The following is a 19,874-nucleotide window of genomic DNA, read 5'->3' on the forward strand; positions in this document are numbered from 1 at the left end:
ATGATCTTGAGAACAATACCTTGCTCCTTTCGAGAGTATGAGTTTATTGCAAAGAAATGAATGAACTTCCACGTCGGAACGTTGTAGCCAAATAATGCCTTGATTACAAATAGAATGAGTTGAACTAATTTGGAACATAAAAAACTACATTACAACCATAATTAAACTAACACCGTGACTTCCAAGAAAGGAATCCGTGGTAAACTGACTGAGAAAATAAGGCACCACACAACTGCAAGTCTATGTTCGGGCCAGGATGAACAAGGAATACGATCTAAGAATGCACTAAGTGTGATAATAAACCGGATGCTATGATAATTGTAACTGAAGGATGTACAATCGACTAGAGTCTAGACCAAGTACAACAAAAGTGAAGGGATGTAAGGCACATGTCAATTATTAAGGGAAACCAAGGCAACAGAGCAGGGGTGAAAGGGCGATTACGCGACGAGGCGCCAATAGGGCAAATGCATGTCGTCTTACATCAGAACAACGTCGGTAAAACCCAAAGTCAGTGAACGTCTATGGTAGAACAATTTCTACAGTGACCGCAATGGTCGGGCACAAAGGCCACAGGTAAGAGTGCAATTAAACATGGTGTAGCGATCCATTATTTCATCATATAAGTTTCCCTTTCTTTTACTAATGTGAACTAGTTTAACCTAAATTTATTTCCTAAACATTCTGTAATTTTCCATGTAAACTGCTCCCGAAGTAAATAGAGAAAAAGGGAACTGACAATAAAATGATTTGTTCGCATTTGGCAAAAACAGAGTGAGACCAGTTCAGCTCCGCTTAGAAAATATCAAATCGACTGTGTGCTTTTATGTAACAATTTGGACGACTGTTAAAATATAATAATTCGTGGTAATGTTTCCCTGTTCTGCAATTTCATTATTCTGTAATGTTTAAATTCAATTTGTGTTATAGACCGACAATATTATATGAACACCTTCTGATAACTTAAAACTATAATTCGAATAACAATAGAGAGCGAAAGCTGTGACGTCACACATCCCTAGCAACGCGCTTGCTGGTTCCAAACTATAAATTCTCGCCTTAACAACGCTACAGAACTCGCTACTAGTTGAGGTTTCGTTTGCTAGTTACTCGATTAAAATGGTTAAGTTTTCTATTACTTCTCTTGTAACGTATTTTTCTGATGAACCTAAATCTATAAACCGTGGAGAAAATCACTATAAATCAAAACATGTCCAGTCTATAGACTTTTTTGAAGGTTGTCTCAGAGGAAGTGTACATGCCAGCATGAAAGACAAGGTTTATAAAGCTTCGGTAAGTACTTGACTTACCGGTATCATTTATTAACATTACATCACGTTGAAATGAACACAGAATTTATTGCAAATACCCAAACACATATAAACCTAACTGCATTTTATTAGGTCTAAGCAGAAAATCCTTGTGTTGCAGGTTGAACTATCAGGAGATGCAATTGTATCCACATCATGCGAGTGTCCACGGGGCGGATATAAATGCAGCCATAGTGCTGCTTTAATGATAAATGCCAGTCACAACATAAGTTGCACTGATACAGAATGTTCTTGGAAAAAGCCAAAAGCAGTAACAGATGTAAGTACCGGTGGATGAAAACTCTATCCCAGGTAAAATTGTGTGAGCTATGTTGTAAAGTAGCAGGCTTAGGAACTTGAAGCCATAGTGATATTAACAGTAGTATTATTGTTTATTAGCATCAGACCAATAGCTCCATATTTACTACTAAACATGCAAAACAAGATAGCATTAATGTGGTTAACAGACAAGACATAAATGGCTATTAACATCTTTGTCATTTGAATAATTGTCACTAAGCCAAATCTCACTTTTTTGAAATCTAATTTCAGGTTAAAAGTGTACAGGAAATGTACCCACCTTCAAGGGAGTACACAGCGATAAGCAGAGAGACAACAGCAGAAGATACTAATTGGCTATTTTCTAACCACAAAAAATATGGACAGTTCACTGGTTTAGCTTGGTTAATGTCCCCAGAACCCCAAGTTGAAAAGTTGTTTATACCAACTATAGAAGACACAATTCTTTCAAAGCAGTTTGTGGAAAATATTGTCAAACAGACTACTTGTTAGATCAACTTCCAATATCAGAAGAAGATATCATCAAGGTGAACTCTCTCACAATAGGTCAAAGGAACAATTCATCTTGGCACCAGCTGAGAAAGGGAAGATTGACAGCCAGCAACTTTGGATTAGTGTTGAATGCCAAACGTGTGACACCATCTCTCATAAAAAGAATAATTAATCAATATGACCTCAGCAGAGTGCAAGCGATTAACTGGGACATCAACCATGAGAAAGATGCAATAGATGCAATGCAAGAAATAATGAAGGTGGAAGTCAACCCCCCGGGTCTGTGGCTTCATAAGTCAGGCATCTTGGGCGCTTCGCCTGATTGTTTAGTCAGCAACAATCATATTGTTGAGGTTAAGTATCCTTACAAATTCAGAAATTCAAAGATCGATGACGCAACAAAATGTGCAGATTTTTATCTATTGAAAGATTCTGCTGGAAATTATTCACTCAAGGAGAATCATCAGTACTGGCACTAAATACAAGGGCAGTTATGTATTACCAGAAGGCCGTCGTGTGATTTTGTTGTCTGGACCCCTCTTCAATGTGTGGTGCTAGAAATTAATCGTGATCCCAGATGGGAGCATAATATTGCCAAATTGCATGACTTCTACAAGACCCACATGATTCCAACATTTTTAACCGGTTGTTGAGATGTAGGGTAACTATTGTATTCCCATTAACACCTCAAAGAGTATTTGTTTATTATGTGTGCTTTTTTGTTTGTTTTGTGATGATCTCAATACTAGTGAAACAGCCTGCTGAGGTTTTCAGTGAATGGTAATTGTATTTCATGTAATTTTCTCTACTTGGTATTTTTGTAGTATTGCAATAGTCTTTTATTAACGCCTCAAAGAGTATTTGTGTATTATGTGTGCTTTTTTGCTTGTTTTGTGATGATCTCAATAAGGGTAAACAGCCTGTTGAGGTTTTTAGTGAATGGTAATTGTATTTCAAGTAATTTTCTCTACTTCGCATTTTTGTATTATTGCAATAGTCCTTTATTAACGCCTCAAAGAGTATTTGTTTATTATGTGTGCTTTTTTGCTTGTTTTGTGATGATCTCAATAAGGGTGAACACTGAACAGCCTGTTGAGGTTTTTAGTGAATGGTAATTGAATTGAATTGTGTTACATTTTGTGAAGTATATAGTATGTTTGGTGTCAGACTTGTCCATAACTGTGACTTCCTAGTTAACACATTACAATTTCTAACTGAAAAATTGCATTGTTCTGCGGTATTTGAAGGTATCAATAATGTTAGCTGTTTCCACGAGCAAAATTGATCAAGGGTTATCAATGCAATTAAAACATCACATCATTTAGGCCATTTATGAAACCAGGTGATACAAAAGCATGCAAATTAAGCAAGCCATACATAAAGATAAGTGTGCCGTACAGCAGTCACACATACAGTATAGAAAATAAAAAAGTACATTATCACAGTATCTGTAAAACAAAATAATAAAATGAAGGCACCCGGAAGAGAAGTTTTATTTTTCATTCTTGATGACACTGTGGTCACATGACATCTTTATACAACAATTTATATAAAACATGAATAAAGGTTAAAGTGATGTTGGTAATTGTTGCGCTACTGCAATTAAATAGTTCGCTCAAATGTAAGTTGGTATAGTTTTGTTTTAATTTCATTAAAGTAATAAAAATTTGATCTTGTATAGATATAGACACAACCTTCCATCCACTGAAATACACAATCGAACATTCAAAACGTTTTACATATTGCACAACAATATCAAAAACTTCTCTTGTTGGCAGACCTGTCTCCATGCATAACACTTTCTGTGAAAGATTCTTAACAGTGAAGTGAAATTTGCTGTATTCAAGATTTTTCTTAGCCTCTTTTAATTCTTTTGTCAGCTGTTCATTTTCGATCTGTAATAATAATAATAACAATATTTATATAGCGCCACATCCACAGTCAAACTATGCTCCTGGGCGCTGTACATGACAATGGTGATAATACGGTAATTTCAGTCATAATGTTCATTGAAGTAGAACGTTTTCAAGCGAGTTTTGAATTAATGCTTGCACTGCTTGATCCTATTTGAGGGAAAACATTTTCACTGGATTCTACAAGAAAAAATAATCTTAAGTAGCATAACATGTTGAAGTGTAAAATCAAGAAAAAAAACAAAAAATATGGTAGGGTACCGTATACTAAAAATGACATTACCCAGCCTTGTATCACGACATTTAATAAACCTTGCTCATAATTTCTTTCACTAACTTATTCTGCTTGTCGCATGCATAAAAAAACAGAACAGTCTAACCTAGATGGTAATGCCTACCTGGAACAACATTGTCTAGGTCCAAGGTGATGTCAGGGGGTGCTGCTTGTGCTTCTTCTACTAATCTAATCTTCTTACTAGGGTTTATTTCTAAAGGAAACAACTTGTTCTTATTCCTTTCAAAAATTTCAGGCCCATTTTTCCGATCACTGTCACGAAAATGGCAACTACACACCCTAGAAGAAGTGGTAGGTTCTTTGTCCTTGCGCCTTATCAGTTGCACCCAGCGTTTTTTCTCCTTTTCGTTGCTTGGAAAACGAAAAAATTTGTTGCAGTTATCCCTTTGGGATTGATGATTGCAATCAGGCACAAAACATTGAACCATGTTTCTGTTAACGACGATAGCAAACGAAAGAAGATCAGCCGGTATACTGCTGCAATGGCTGATAAAAGTTGTTTGGAACCAAGATGGCGGCGTTGCTACGTGATGACGTCACACTTACGCGCTCTATTGTGTGGAAATTAGTTCATGGAGTCAGATAGCTAAGTTTAGATGAGTAGAGTTTTCATCAGGCACTGTAGTCAGACAGCCTTAATATTAATTCAACTTATAAACAAACATTCTTATACTTAAATATAAACTATCCTTATACGTTAAATGTAACCTAAAATAAATATTACCACAATGGTAACCTACAGATAACTATAACATTTAATTTAGGTCCAACCGTCCAAGGTGGTCACAGCGGTAAACCATAATCTCTTCGTGGGAAAATTGTAACATAAAATTCCCGAATCCGTTCGTCTGTATGTAATGACCGAAAGAGAAACACTCTTCTGAAACGTCTATTCGAGAATTGTATTTCTGTAAAAATTTTTAGCCACATGGCTGTCGAAATTGGGATGCAACACCGTACACCACTAAAACTTGTCACTACAACAAACTACTTAGATAAAAGACGGAAATTTTTTCCAGCTGGCCAGCACTATAAGCAAACAGTTAAATATGCGGCCAACTTTTAAGCAACCATTTTACGAATGAGAGAATAAATTTCAATACCTCAAACTCACGTACGCAGTTACTGTGACGTAATAGTGAAACATTGTGAAGTAATTCTCAACAGGTGTGATAAGGTGATGATGCAATGTTTCATCAGGTCTTACGAACGATGGTGCAATATTGGCTCATTTTTTAGGAAAAATCCCATGACGTAATACGCTAAGATTCAGTAGACCTGAACGGTTTTATATGACGTTTGATTTGGTGAACAAAATTGTCGGGAACATAGCGGCCCCTAGTTATGACAGTCTGACATGGCATAACTAAAAAAGAATTGACGACAATTGTGAGCCAATGAATAAAAACACACGATACACAAATTGTTTGAATCACTCACGTTTAAGTTAATACGCAAATACAAAGCTGGCATGCAAAGAATGAACAGCAATAAGAATAATACGCGACGATAAAATCATTCCACAAGCCATGCTGCTTCAATGCTAATAGAAAGTATCACCAGTATACTAAACGACAACCATCTTGCATTAGGAATCTTTCTTGATTTATCTAAAGCATTTGACACCATCGACCATAAAATATTGCTAGCTAAATTATATCATTTCGGAATAAGAGGCGTGGCCTATGATTGGTTCATGAGTTACCTGAGTAATAGAAAACAAAGAGTTATTTTCAATGGCACACTATCTTCTAACGTTAACAACATATCTTTGGGTGTCCCACAAGGGTCTATCTTAGGCCCTCTTCTATTCCTGATTTATGTAAATGACTTTCCTAACTGCCTTCAACACGGAACTGCAATTATGTTTGCAGATGACACCACCATTATATATAAAAATAAAACCGTTTCTGCTGTATATGATATTGCAAATCAAGAGCTTGTATGCATAGATCAATGGCTATCAACAAATCGATTGTCTCTAAATGTCACCAAAACCAAACATATATTATTTTCAAGTGAAGGAAGCAAGACACTATCAAGCCACCCACCCTTAAATATTCGAAAAAACAATATAGAACAAGTTGCCTCAATAAAGTTTCTGGGAATAATTGTAAACGAGCATTTGTCATGGAAATCTCATATGGAAATCTTGCTTCAAAAAATAAGATCAACACTCTGCGTGACAAAAAAAATTAAGCCTTTCCTAAACAAACAAGCACTTCTCTCCATTTACCATTCTCTAGTTGAGAGTCAGATATTATATTGTATCTCAACATGGTGTCATGAAAACAAAACTACATTGCAAAAGCTACAACGTACATGCAATAACTTTCTTCGTACTGTATTTAACATTGACCGCAGAGAAAGCGTAAAAGGTGTAATGGAACTCAATAATTTAAAATCAATTAACCACATGAAAACTACAGAGATTGCAACTTTCATGTTTAAATATTCAAAAAGGCTACTTCCCACAACATTCAATGATATAATTATGTGTAAACAATCAAGTAGCCTAACAACAAGAAGTAATTCTCCTTATATTCCGATATATTGTAGAATTAACACTTGCAAACAATCAATACGGTACATGGGGCCAACAGTTTGGAACAAGCTTCCCCCTACTACAAGAAATGAATGCAAAACTGTAAAAGGCTTTAAATTAAAAATGAACAAGCTAAATCTTCCTTGAAATAATCCCATCTAAGTATTACATCATGCACCAAACATACTAATATTATTTTTTTTGCCCAGAAATGATAGGCCAATGTGTGTAGATTCATTAGCAAAATAGTAAGGTTGTAAGTACTCCTACTGGCCTTCTGGTTCTTGTGTTTTTTGTCCACAGAAGTTCTACAGAGTCTTCAGAAGTTTCTCCATCCTCTTCGACCAATCGCCATCTTTCGGTGAAGCGGTGGCCATGTGCTCCAACCAGTTGTTTTTTATATCAATATCTTGGACTGGATCGTCATGCTATTGTCTGATTATTTATCTATTTTTCTAACATGCCAAATTGGATTTCTTTATCACTTTTGTTATGGTTTAACGTGTAAAACATATACACGGTAACCCAAATTTATCATATTTCTGTGACATGCCACTACTACTTCCCAGGAATCCCAGCTAGCGATGCCTGCCGTTTTTGCATTAATTCAACGTTTTCTAACGTTGGATCAGTGTGGAAGTGACGAGTTTAGCTGACTGGGGTTTAAAATTATCGCTTTATCAACGCAACTTTTATCAAAGCACGCTTGATATCTTCAAGACATAACTTCCCTGGGTATAATTGAATTTCCGAAAGATGATGATGTTGTTTTTGCTAGTTTGTTTTATTTGTTTTCGTCATTGTTTTCAGTGTCGTCAAGTTATAGCCTATCTATTTTGTGAGTCGTGCAAGGCCTATGGTGCGTTGCGCTTGAAATGGCTTTGCCCGTGGTAGGATTTCTTTGTGGGGTTTTCTTTGCCTGCCTTGCTCTTCTTTGCTATGAGCTAAACGCATCAAGACGTGTTCCCCTTACGACCATCAGCACTCTTGATAACGCACCATGGCCGATCTTCATAGCAACTGTCCATACAAATCTTAAATATATCAGCTAAAGCTATGTGGGCTAATTAAGCTATAGCCTAAATATATGTTGTTTATTTGTTTGTTTTTTTTTTGTAACATTTTCTTTTTTTATTTCCCCTTTATATCTTAAATTTTTCTGAAGGTGTTGCGACCGTGCCAAATTTCTTTCAAATCAATAACTTACTTCGGTCTCAAGCACGTTTTAACGTTCGCGTTTTGTCGCTTCTACCCTTTTCTCGACCTTTGCTATGTTGACGTGTATTGTTTTGATATGATGGTCAGAAATAAAAACAACTGAACTGAACTGAACTGAAAATTGGTACCATAGGTACACGCTAAAATGACGCTATATACAATGGTTGCAATAATAACCGACTGTTCTGGGTTCAGACAAGTGTCGGCCACCGCAGACAAAACCAGGCTCAAACCCTAACACTTAGGTGTTCTTTACGGGGGCGAGGCACGAAATATCCCTCAACACGTAGTCTACTTTCACTTTCCCCGTACTCTCATCATAGTTGCAGACGGCAACTTTAGCTCTACGAACCACAGGCTTCCCTTTCCTAATTTGTGGAACTACCTCATGCACCCTCCCAAGTTGATACTTCCCACGTTTATCAATGTCTTGGAGAGAACCCACCACTACAAGTTGACCAGGCTCCAAATTTTCAGCCATTTTTAGCCATTTTTTCCGGCCCTGAAGACCTGGCAAGTAAAAATCGATCCATTTACTCCAAAACTGCTGAGAAAGTGACAAATTGAACCTATAATCCCTTCTTAATTGGTCACGATCATGTGGTTTCCCAATAGCACAGTATGGGTCTAAGTATGGGGTCAAAAGTGAGGCAGGGGTGATGACAGTAAAATCCCTAGGGTCGTCACTCAAAGGTACCAAAGGGCGTTCGTTCACGATCCGAACGGCACTGCCTGTGTACGTAAGCAGTTCAATGAAAGTGGGCTTACGTATTGAAGAGTCCAAAATGTGAAAAAAGTACTTGGTCATATCGGCCACGAAACCAAATCTACTCAGCCGAAATCTAGCCAAGAGATCTGCCAGAAGGTTTAACAAATCAGGACACGAAAACATTACATCATTAACACAAGTTTCTCGAAATTCAGACTTGCCATCGTAAACAATACGCTTTTTTAATTGTGATGTCACAAAGTATGGTAGATACCACTCAAATCCCTTTACATTTTCTGCTTCACCAGCACGCTCAATATAGCCATTAGATTTAAGATCCTTCATGGTGTCAGTAAGCAAATCACGAAGTTCAGGTTCTTTTAAAGCCTTCTTCCTTAAAGCAGCAGCTCTATCTGACGCCAACACAAAATTGTTAGGTAAATCAATATCTTCCTTCAACGGTACAGGTATCTCAAATCGACTATCTTTCAACTCAATATTCGATTCAACAAGTTCTCTAGCCAAAATGTCACTGCGAGACAATTCACAGGTTTCATTTTGCAAGGTCAAATCCTGAATGACTTTGTTCAGGTCTGCTATTTCCATATCACGAGACTCAATTTTACGCTGAAAGCCAGAGATGACATCCGACTCTAAAGACGTCTGTACTCTGCACACGTTAGCAATTCTTTCATCTAAGGGTGACTTACCACCACAAGCCAACCAACCGAGAGGAGTGAGCAAAGCATGTGGTTCACTACGATTTTCACCAACACGCTCTTCTTTAGCCCATATCAAATAAGCGTTGTCGTTGCCAATCAGTACATCTACAGTACTACAATTATTCAAATGAAACATATTGACGTCATGAAAATGACGAAAACCACTTAAATCCTGCTTGTGCGGTAAAGTTTTAACATCGTCAGCCCAAGCTGGGTTAACTACCGAAGTTATATCACAAAACAGTTCATTCGTCTCTAACGACTGAATGTTGAGTTTAACAAGGTCAGCACAAGTAGCTTTCTGACCAGCCAGAGTATCCATTTTAAACGACGCTTTGTCATACGGTTTAACGCCAAGTTCGCACACCAAATCACTCGAAACAAACGTCAACTGCAAACCAGGATCATGCTGACAATACACCAACTTCGATTTGCCAGTCATTGGATTCAAAACACGAGCAGCAGTAACGCGGTTAAAAGCTGCTTTAACATTTCTAATCTTAACATTACGCACAGGAACTCTGGCACCAGCATCATCTTTACCCACCGAATCCAGAGAATCACGTGACGTCACATAAAAATCATGCAGAAGAAAATAGTGTTTCCTATCGTTGTTTGGGCCACACTTACGGCAGTTGTTTGCATGAACGCAATCCCTAACCATATGCTGGCGCAAACAATTCAAGCATTTGCCAGCTTTCACAATGACATCTCTCCGATCTTTAGGTGTCAAGCGCAAAAATTCTTTACAATTAGACAAAAAATGATATTCAACTTGACCACGTGACGAACAATAAAAACATGCCGGTATGTCACTACGTCTGGCCACACCACCGCGCGGTGCGCCAACAGCAGTCGAGTACTGCGAACTCCCTGAAATCACATTATCATGGGGTTTTACCGACGTCTGCCTAACCGGACATGAAGGCAATTTTCCTTTGCCAAACCTTTTAAAATGCTGCGACTCACCAGAATCGCCCATTAGCATAATGCTAAAATCAGTCGACTTGCGCGTTTCCTCCCGTACTATAAATTCAAACAAACTCTGAAAAGTAGACTCATCAGTACCACCATACTGATCATCTAAAAAGTCAAGATAACGCTGCTTAGCGTCAAACGGGAGTCGCTTAGCCAAATCCAAAACAAAACGTCCTTCCAATTTGTCACGCTGACCATAAGCTTGCGTGTAAAGCAGACACTGCGACAATTCATCTTTAAACTCTTTCAAATCACTGGAAAAGATCGAAGTCAATTTGCTACCATAGCGATACTTTCTAATTTCTGGTTAGGCAAAAAGACCTCTACGAACCCCAAAACGCTGGGACAAGCGAGCTAACGACATTTCTATCCTGTCTTCCTCTGACAAGCCAGGAGTGTCAGAAACCAAATTAGCAATCGTTTGCGCAGCTGTTCTAACACAAGCTGCTTGTAACAAAGTCAAACGAGTTCCTTTAAACGGTGAAGCTGCCATTAAGGCCGTAACACGATTTTTAAAGAAGATAAATGGCATATTATTACCATCGTAACCAATCAAGGCCGCCTTATCGAAAAACGTCCTACTATTTTGGTATTCAAAAAAGCAATCCTGTTGTTGAGAACTCGATTTAGCGGGAGAAGACAAGCTATATCCCTTAAGGGGCTGAGGAGGCTCAGTCACATGCACAGCCCGATCACGATCCTCACAAACGTTAAAATCAGGAGACGCGATGCGCCTCTCACAACCACCCAAATTACGTGTAGCTGGGCGATCAAAAACTAGCGGCGCAGAAAACTGTGAAGAGGGCAAAGCATTACTGCTAATGGCGGCCCCGTGACCTGTACGCTCTGGGGGAGAAGATCGGTTATAATTCGCAGGCCTTGGCTCTACAGCCTTCGGAACACCCTTAGCTGCGGCCCCAAGACCTCCTGAAACAGTTTGAAAACGTGTGGATTGCACTGGTCCACTCACGGACTGAACAGGCGTCTGGAAAAGGTTATGTAAATTAAACTGCGATTGATGTTCACTTCTGGAATGGCTAGAAGAGCCCTTCTTAGAGCTACGCCGGGAGCCCAACTCTGATCGATATTCAGCTAAAGCTACCTCCTTACGTTGTTCAGCCCTCAACTGGGCGTTTTTGATTGCGAACTCAGCAGCTCTCGCTTCGGCCTCAGCTCTCGCGGCAGCCTTAGCTCGTATGGCCTCAGCTCTGGCGGCGGCCTCAGCAGCTCTCGCTTCGGCTTGTATCTGGACCTCCTCTCGTCTTAGCTGCAGGTTAATTTGTGCAACTATCCGTGACGAGCTTTCAGACATCTTCGTGCTTACATTTGAGGCGCTATCCTCAGGATGTATATCAGCATCCAACCTATCAGCATCCAACCAACCAACCGGGCCTCTCGAACTGACTTAGCCTCATCGTTACTGGATCCCTCCCCAGAATGGCCTGCCCGACCGCAAAGAACATCATCAGGCTTAAACTCAGTCGAGTCTACGGCGGTCGAGTCCCTGTCGCCACCTAGTGTAGACATATTAAATGTTGGGGCTAAATTTAACAATTAAAAAATTAAGTTACACAAACACACAAATTATTATTACAGTAACTTAGTTATAAAAAACTTAACTGCAAAAACCGTAAAAATACAAAAAGAATTTAAATGCACAATACCGTAGTTGTAAGGGTATATGAAGTCCTAAAGTTCCACAAAACTTGCTTGGATTCGTTCACTTGAATCTTCAAGCACAGATCGATTGTCTTTAATCTTTTTTCTTCAAATGAATGTCAATGTTGTTTTTTCTTCAGAACCAACAAAGAAACGCCTTTAATTTTTAACTTGAAGTTCTTCAGTACCAACTGAGAAGAAAAGTCTTTAATTTTCTTGTGCTTTTAGTTCTTCTGCATCAACTGAGAAGAAAACGGCTTTAATCTTTTGCTTTTGCAGCCTACCAACCAACAAGAACACGTCTTTATTATTTCTGTCTTGCTTGTGCTTCCGTAAAAACACTAACCAGAGTACCGTCTTTTATTCTTTATGCTTCTGCAGCCTACCAACTGACAAGAACTCATCTTTTATTCATTATGGTCACACCGGTAAACCATAATCTCTTCGTGGGAAAATTGTAACATAAGATTCTCGCATCCGTTCTTCTGTATGTAATGACCGAAAGAGAAACACTCTTTTGAAACGTCTATTCGAGAATTGTATTTCTGTAAAATTAGCCACCTGGCTGTCGAAATTGGGATGCAACACCGTACACCACTAACACCTTTCACTACAACAAACTACTTAGATAAAAGACGGAAATTTTGTCCAGCTGGCCAGCACTATAAGCAAACAGTTAAATATGCGGCCAACTTTCAAGCAACCATTTTACGAATGAGAGAATAAATTTCAATACCTCAAACTCACGTACGCAGTTACTGTGACGTAATAGTGAAACATTGTAAAGTAATTCTCAACAGGTGTGATAAGGTGATGATGCAATGTTTCATCAGGTCTTACGAACGATGGTGCAATATTGGCTCATTTTTTAGGAAAAATTCCATGACGTAATACGCTAAGATTCAGTAGACCTGAACGGTTTTATATGACGTTTGATTTGGTGAACAAAATTGTCGGGAACACAAGGGAAGCAGTAGTTGAAATCCGATTCAGCAAACTCACGAAAACTATGATGAAGACGTTTAATGGAAGGATTGGAAGGATGGTGAACTATCTAAAGAAAGATTGGTTGAATAGATGCCGTTTTACGTCTTGCCCAGGACGTTGAGAGAGATTGAGAGGCTTATGGCCGCTACGACAACGTAAAAATAATATTCAAACATCATGAGTTAATGTCACTTAATTAACTTGAATCCAACGGTGTCGTCGTTGAGGGAGCGTCCGATGAAAGACAGGCTGTTGTAATCTGTGATGTAATCCAGACTAATCCAGTGCAACCAATGATCAGTTCACAGTTAGTCAATCCACAGTTAAGTCACGTCGTTAATTCACAGTTAGCAAATCACGTCGGGGTCACCATTTTATGTAGCGGACGTCGAGTGGTCTGAACATCCGCCCATACCTAGCTGTAGCTGCTACAGCAACATCTCGGGTAGGCCACTAGCGTGTAGTGGGGATGATCTTGAGAACAATACCTTGCTCCTTTTGCGAGTGGGCCAATGAGTTTATTGCAAAGAAATAAATGAACTTCTACGTCGGAACGTTGTAGCCAAATAATGCCTTGTGTTCAAATATAACGAGTTAAACTAATTCAGAACATAAAGAACTACACTAGCTTACAACCATAATTAAACCAACACCGTGACTTCCAAGAAAGGAATCCGTGACAAACTGACTGAGAAAATAAGGCACCACACAACTGTCCGACAGAAACCATACTGAAAACCGAAAAACTGACAAACTGACTGTGTTTCACGCTGAACGATTGATTTAAAGGAAACTTATAGCTTCAAGCAATGCCGCATGTGTCAAATGCGCAACGCTACAACAACGTAAAACTACGCATGTAAATCAAACTCTGATAAGTGGTGCAAATTCCGAGGAAGCGCCCTAATTTTCAGCCAGCGTTTCAAATTCCTACCAAGCACAAATTTCACAACGGCAATTAGACGAAAGCAAACACGAAAAAAGCCGCAGGCGCTACAAATGGCGAGGAGTGACCGGGACACGAGGTCTTGACTATTGATTAGTTTATTGACTTATTTTAACTGAGTAGCGCTGAACGACAGAATCCAACAAGAACACCAAATGAAAACACCAGAACAACTAACGATTCCATCACCAGAACTCAGCACAATACGCTGTCGTCCTACATGGTTAGCTTGACTTCAGAAATTAAGAATTTTTCTGAGTAATATTGAATACCGCTAAACGCTAAGTCAGACTAACTAACAAAAGTAAGTCAGAAATCATGGTTATGGCCTAGTTGCTTAAGAAGGCTCTTAGTCTTGATTGGGAAAGCGCTACTGTGAGCATTGCAAACGCTGTACACAACTATACAATGTGACATAACGGCAAATGTAGGCTACAAGTCCATGAAGTACTAGTCAGAATGTGATTAGGCATTCTTCCAAAAATTTATTGCTTACAATTCCCTAGATTTCTAAGCGAGACACAGGATTGCGCTAAAAAGCTGGCAGTAGGCCTATTTGTACGAATCATGTGGATTCCAGCGAGCGTGACGTCAGAGAGAGTGCTCGGGCGCTACAAAAGCGTCTTTAAATCATGTCGGGGTCACCAAAGTCGCAATAGCCTACCTTAGCTTAAAGTAGAGTTGAGCAATGAGCATGGCGTGGAATAGAGCCGTAGGTTGCCGGATTTTCAGAAAATGAAGAGAAAAGTTTTATTTTGGACCGTGTGTGTTGCGAGAATAGTATGGTAGAATTATACACAATACGAATAAAATAGCATGCTCTCCTGGGCCACATCAAAACGGGCTTCTACCTGAGGGTGGGTTAATTCTTTTTATGTCCGGTTTTCTTTCTCCATCCTATTATTATTATGACGACTGCCCATTCGCACCAATATTGGAACTGGCAAATTCAATCTGCAACACTTTTCATTAGGCTGTCATTCATTACAACAAGTGTGCTTGTTTTTGTTGTATTTTTTGCTTTGTGAAATCTTCACAATTTTCCACTGAACTTGATTAATCAAACCTTAGCTAAAGAGTAAATGGTACGTAGCCTATATACTTGATTATATTTAACTATATCTCACGTTTGATTTACTTGGTTTTTCCTGTCTTCATGTGGTCACACTAGCCGGTTTGTTGAACTTTTCACCTTGCTGAATCTTTTTTGTGACATCACAATATCGTTTAAATTTAAATTTCAAAGCGAACAGTTCTGGAAACTTGTCACTATATTATTTTTTGTGCACGGTCCAATTTTTTTTCCGATTTTGGTCCGTTGAGGTCCAAAATTTTTTTTTTTCAAAAGCACCTCACGGAGATGCTTGGACCTTGTTGATCAGAAATATGTAGACATCATCCCAGGGGTGATAATTTTATTTGTCATCCCAGGGAAGTTCTTGGACCGCAAAAGGTTAAAGTTTAAATCGTCCTTGTTGCAAGTGTTCATACGTCATAAATTGGAATTGACCAAGAATGTAGGGTGAAGTAGCTGTTTTATGTCTTGACCACTTTCTTTTTGCTTTACTAGTTTCTGACCCCAACCGAAACCCTCACCTAACCCTGAAGGTTGGGGTTGGAGAATAATGAAGTAAAGAGAAAGTAGTAGTCTTGAATTTTTTTTTCTGTGATCAAGTTTAAATCACCCTTGCACTTGCAAGTGTTAATGGGACTATTTTCACAAAAAAAGTTTTTTTTCCATCTCTCTTCTAGGTTTGGTGGCTGTAGGCTACAATTTTAAGATAGTGTTAAGAACACTGTTTTATCGATGTATATTTTAAACCTTTGGGTTTTGCCATATTTCCCTTTTGTTGGTGTCAAATTTGTATGTTTATTTAACGTTCTGAAGATGTTTGTGCCAGGGGCACAAAATAAATAAATAAAATGGAATTGAAAACTCCGACTCAACACTGCTAGAAAGCATATGTAGCGGACGCTATATAGGCTAGGCAAGGATAATGTGTCGACGATCTTGCCTAGCTATCCACTCAAATTATAGGCCGTCAAGCAGAATGACTAGCCTAATGTCCTGGAGGGCTTGGACTGAGATGGCGAGGGATGATCAGGGCACAAGGTTTTGCGATCTTCAACAGCCTAATGTTACTGAACAACGACTGCAGCAGTAGCCTATAACTCGATAAGAGTTCGCATCCAAAAACCTTCATCCAACAAAGAATTTTTGCCGACGGTGAAACTTAAATCAACCCATTTATTCTTGACAAAGAAACATACGGCTAAAAACTGATAGGCTAGCTCAGGGGTCACCAAAGTTTTTTTCTCTGAGGGCCAGATTAGGTTAACAGCAGCGGGCCGGATGCAAATTGCGAAAAGATATAGCCTACAACTATTTAGAATATCCATTGACTTGAATTGAACACAATAAATAACAAAGTCAGCAATGGAATAGCAAAGTTGTGATGAAAATCGAAAGGTTGGTGGAAAAGTGATCCCTGCCGTGATACACTACAGGGCATCGTGCTCTTGAAAAAACATTACATCTTTCCAAATTTGGCCCAGGCCGTCCCCATTTGTGGTGGCAGAACACCAACATGTAGGTGCCTGGTGGAAAAACGTACAAATTCAACATACAACAACGAACTATAACAGTTGTAGTGCAGCTTGATATCAAAACAGAACAATCAGTTTAAAATATGGCACGGTCGTAACAATATCAGAGCCTCCATCTCTCAGCTGGAATCTAAAAAGCGCGGGGGGTCAATTAAGAATCAGGATGATTAATTGGCTACGCGTCACACGGAAAACAACGCAATCAGGGATATCTAGAGAAGGGGATATGGAGGCTCGCAGCGATTGCCTTATTCTCATGACACTACCAGGGCGGTAGTTTGTAGCACGTTAAAGATGCGTTTTTTTTTTTGGAATTGCAGAAAGTTTTGTAGTACAGCTGGTACAATGAGCTACAGAAGACAGTTAGCAAATGTTACGTAGAGCATATTTAAAGAAAACTTGTTTACAAAGACAGTTGAAAAGTTACCAGTAAGCTGTTTTTTTTAACAAAGCCTTTGCAGTAGGCTAAATGTAAAGCAAGTATATGGGTAGTTGAATAACCAAGCAACCATGAGAATGCTGTGAATATCCAGGCCTGATTCTAATAGCGCAATGCAAGTTATCATAACAAGATTTATGAAACTACTATCGGTGCGAATTGTCATTTTACGATAAACAGAGATTATTTACGATAAACAAAAGCCCTTCTATTGTCAGACGTAGGCCTAATAAAAGCCTTCGTATCCCCTTCTTTAAATATCCCTGAACGCTATAAATCTACAAACAAATCTTCGCAGAATTAAATTGTATTAGAAAAGACTATTAGTGCATCTACCTGAGCTGAAGTAGGCCAAGGGCTGCTAGCTTAGTTTTTGTTTAGGCTACTCTGCAATGTAGGTTTTATCGACCTGCTTTAGCCGGCTAGGCTAAGCGGTTTCTCATGGTCACTCAATTTGAAAGTAAATTTCTCGCATTTAAAAAAAAAAAATTGGCCAAAAATTACGTCAGCAAAAAAGTTTGGAAAAGGATACTGATAGGCGACCATAAAAACAAAATATCTCTTTGGATAACTTCCATTTCACCCACACGCAAGTGGGAGTAGATGCGCGGCCATTAGTTTTGATCAAGTGGTTGACGCCACAATCACGTTTTAATCACCATTTCCTGAGGTAAGCTGAAAAGGTCTTTGTGTCTTGACTTTCTAGATGTTTTCTAGATTTTTACACGACATCGCATAATGGAAAATTAGTCTAACAGGTTATCGCATTTGCATATTTTGAGAAGACTGTGCTGGGAAGGTTGTTGGTGTGGAGTGTAGGCCTATGTGGACTGCAGATATTTGTGCTATGTTCCACTTCAGGCAACTCTCTAAAGTCTTACGGTCCTAAATATTTTCTTCATTTTTCTTCAGTGCTTGTGATTTGAGTAGGCCTAGCTGCTTCATTGTGAAGCAACATTATCTTTGTAATGATCTTCTGAAAAAACATTGACTATGATTTCATTGTAATATAATATCAATATTTTTGGAATCAAAAGTAGTTTTGTTCAAAGGTGGAAGTTTGATGCACATAGCATGGTAAACTGTCAAATTCTTTTCAGGCTGTAGGATTTGAAGCAGCATGGATTAAGTAGCCTAATGTTACTGGTTTGATAAGTAAAAAACGGATTGTCATTTGAGTTTTTTTTCAATGCAAATTTACAAATATTGAGTCTTTGGACTATCTTTGAATTGAAAAGATTGAGCTACTTTTGGTCAGGCCTTTTATTGAAGTTGGGCTGGAGATTTTCATATAATCTGGTTAGCCTACATGAATATTCAGCAATTATTGTTATCCAGTCATTGGCGAAAACTCAGTTCAAATTTTTTTTGAATCCAGTTAAGCTTAATATACTGTATGCATATTTTTTTGTGATACACAAGAATGTTTTAATTTGATGGTTTATTTAAATGGGACACAGACAGGTCTATGAACGTACATTAAAGTAAGTTCAGCCTTGCTTTGGTGTTGTACGTGTATTTTTTTTTGCTTGTGTTTCGTACACGGCCAAGTTGATGACTCTCAGAGATTGTGAGTAATTTTGTATATTTGAACATATATACGCAAAGACAAAATTTGGGCAAATTATGTTCGACCCCCCAAAATGTTCTACTCTCCTACGGCTACTCTACTTTACAAAGAATTAATTTCAGCAGAAAACTCCAACAATTTTAAACATACCGACGAAGATCGATATGTTTGAGAGCAAGGATTTTGCGGTTTATGGAGAAATCCCTAATGCGTAGTAGCACAGTTGGGGAAATTCGTGGATACAACAAATCTTTGAGAATATATAAATGATATTCCTCTTAATTTTGTATTTTAAACGGCATGTGTCATCTTCATTTTAACAGCACATCAATAAAAGTTTGTACACAACCTTTATATTTATAACATTGTCGATGAAGGGGGCCCGAAAATAAATGGGTACCGGGCCCGAGAAATCCTGTCAACGGCCCTGACCAATGTGATCCTCTGACCCCAAGTCAAGACACTTCTAAGAAAAACGTACTAGGCCTTATATCCAAAGAATACTAGCTGGTTTTTTCAAAGTTTCCTTGAAAAGTTTGTGGGCCCCTAAAATCCGGGACCCAAGTTCAAAAGTACCCCACTGTCAACGCTGCTGATTGGAGATGTCAGGCTACCTATTTACCGTTAGGCAAAAATCTCTCCTTGGCTACGATGATGTGTAAGCCAATCATCACTTGTCATGTTGGGCAGAATCAATAAATGTTGATTTTTCTAAAAAAACTTTAACTTTTAGGGAAAGTACATTTGCAGAAATTGCATTTTGTTTAATCACGTAAGCTAATGGAAATATTGGAAAGAATACGGGAAGCGTTTCTAATTTGGCTGATGAGCTGAGCAGAAAATGTTTTAAATCTTGTAGGGTCATAGCAGTTATTTCTGTCATTTAATTAAAGCATATTAATTGCCAAGATGCGAACCTAATACAATGATATTTGGCACAATTAGCCCATCATTCTACAATCATTATGCTTTTTTTACGCGATTACAAACTAGGCTATATTGACTGTGCCATGTAGCCTGTTCCAACAATGCTATCATTTTTTTTCTGAAAAGTGACAAAAATGAATCAAATGGGTCTAAAAGTGTAATAATATTGCTGTTTTTTGTTTGTTTTTGCCGAAAAAACATGAAAAACCTTTATTATACCCAGTGCTGTATTCGTAAAAAAAGCACAGGGTATAACT

At 38.5% G+C, this 19,874-nt stretch overlaps 1 protein-coding gene across 1 annotated transcript; it reads left to right on the forward strand.

Moving 5' to 3' along the window:
• The first annotated feature begins 1,012 nt into the window (after nt 1–1,012).
• LOC145774633 (uncharacterized) lies at nt 1,013–3,428 on the forward strand. Its single transcript, XM_082585923.1, has 3 exons — nt 1,013–1,293; nt 1,432–1,590; nt 1,863–3,428. The coding sequence occupies exons 1-3, from the start codon at nt 1,120–1,122 to the stop codon at nt 2,100–2,102; spliced, it is 573 nt and encodes a 190-aa protein (XP_082442049.1). The 5' UTR covers nt 1,013–1,119; the 3' UTR covers nt 2,103–3,428.
• Nucleotides 3,429–19,874: the final 16,446 nt, after the last annotated feature.

The sequence above is a fragment of the Aplidium turbinatum genome, chromosome 1 (assembly GCF_918807975.1).
Source record: "Aplidium turbinatum chromosome 1, kaAplTurb1.1, whole genome shotgun sequence".
NCBI lineage: Eukaryota > Metazoa > Chordata > Ascidiacea > Aplousobranchia > Polyclinidae > Aplidium > Aplidium turbinatum.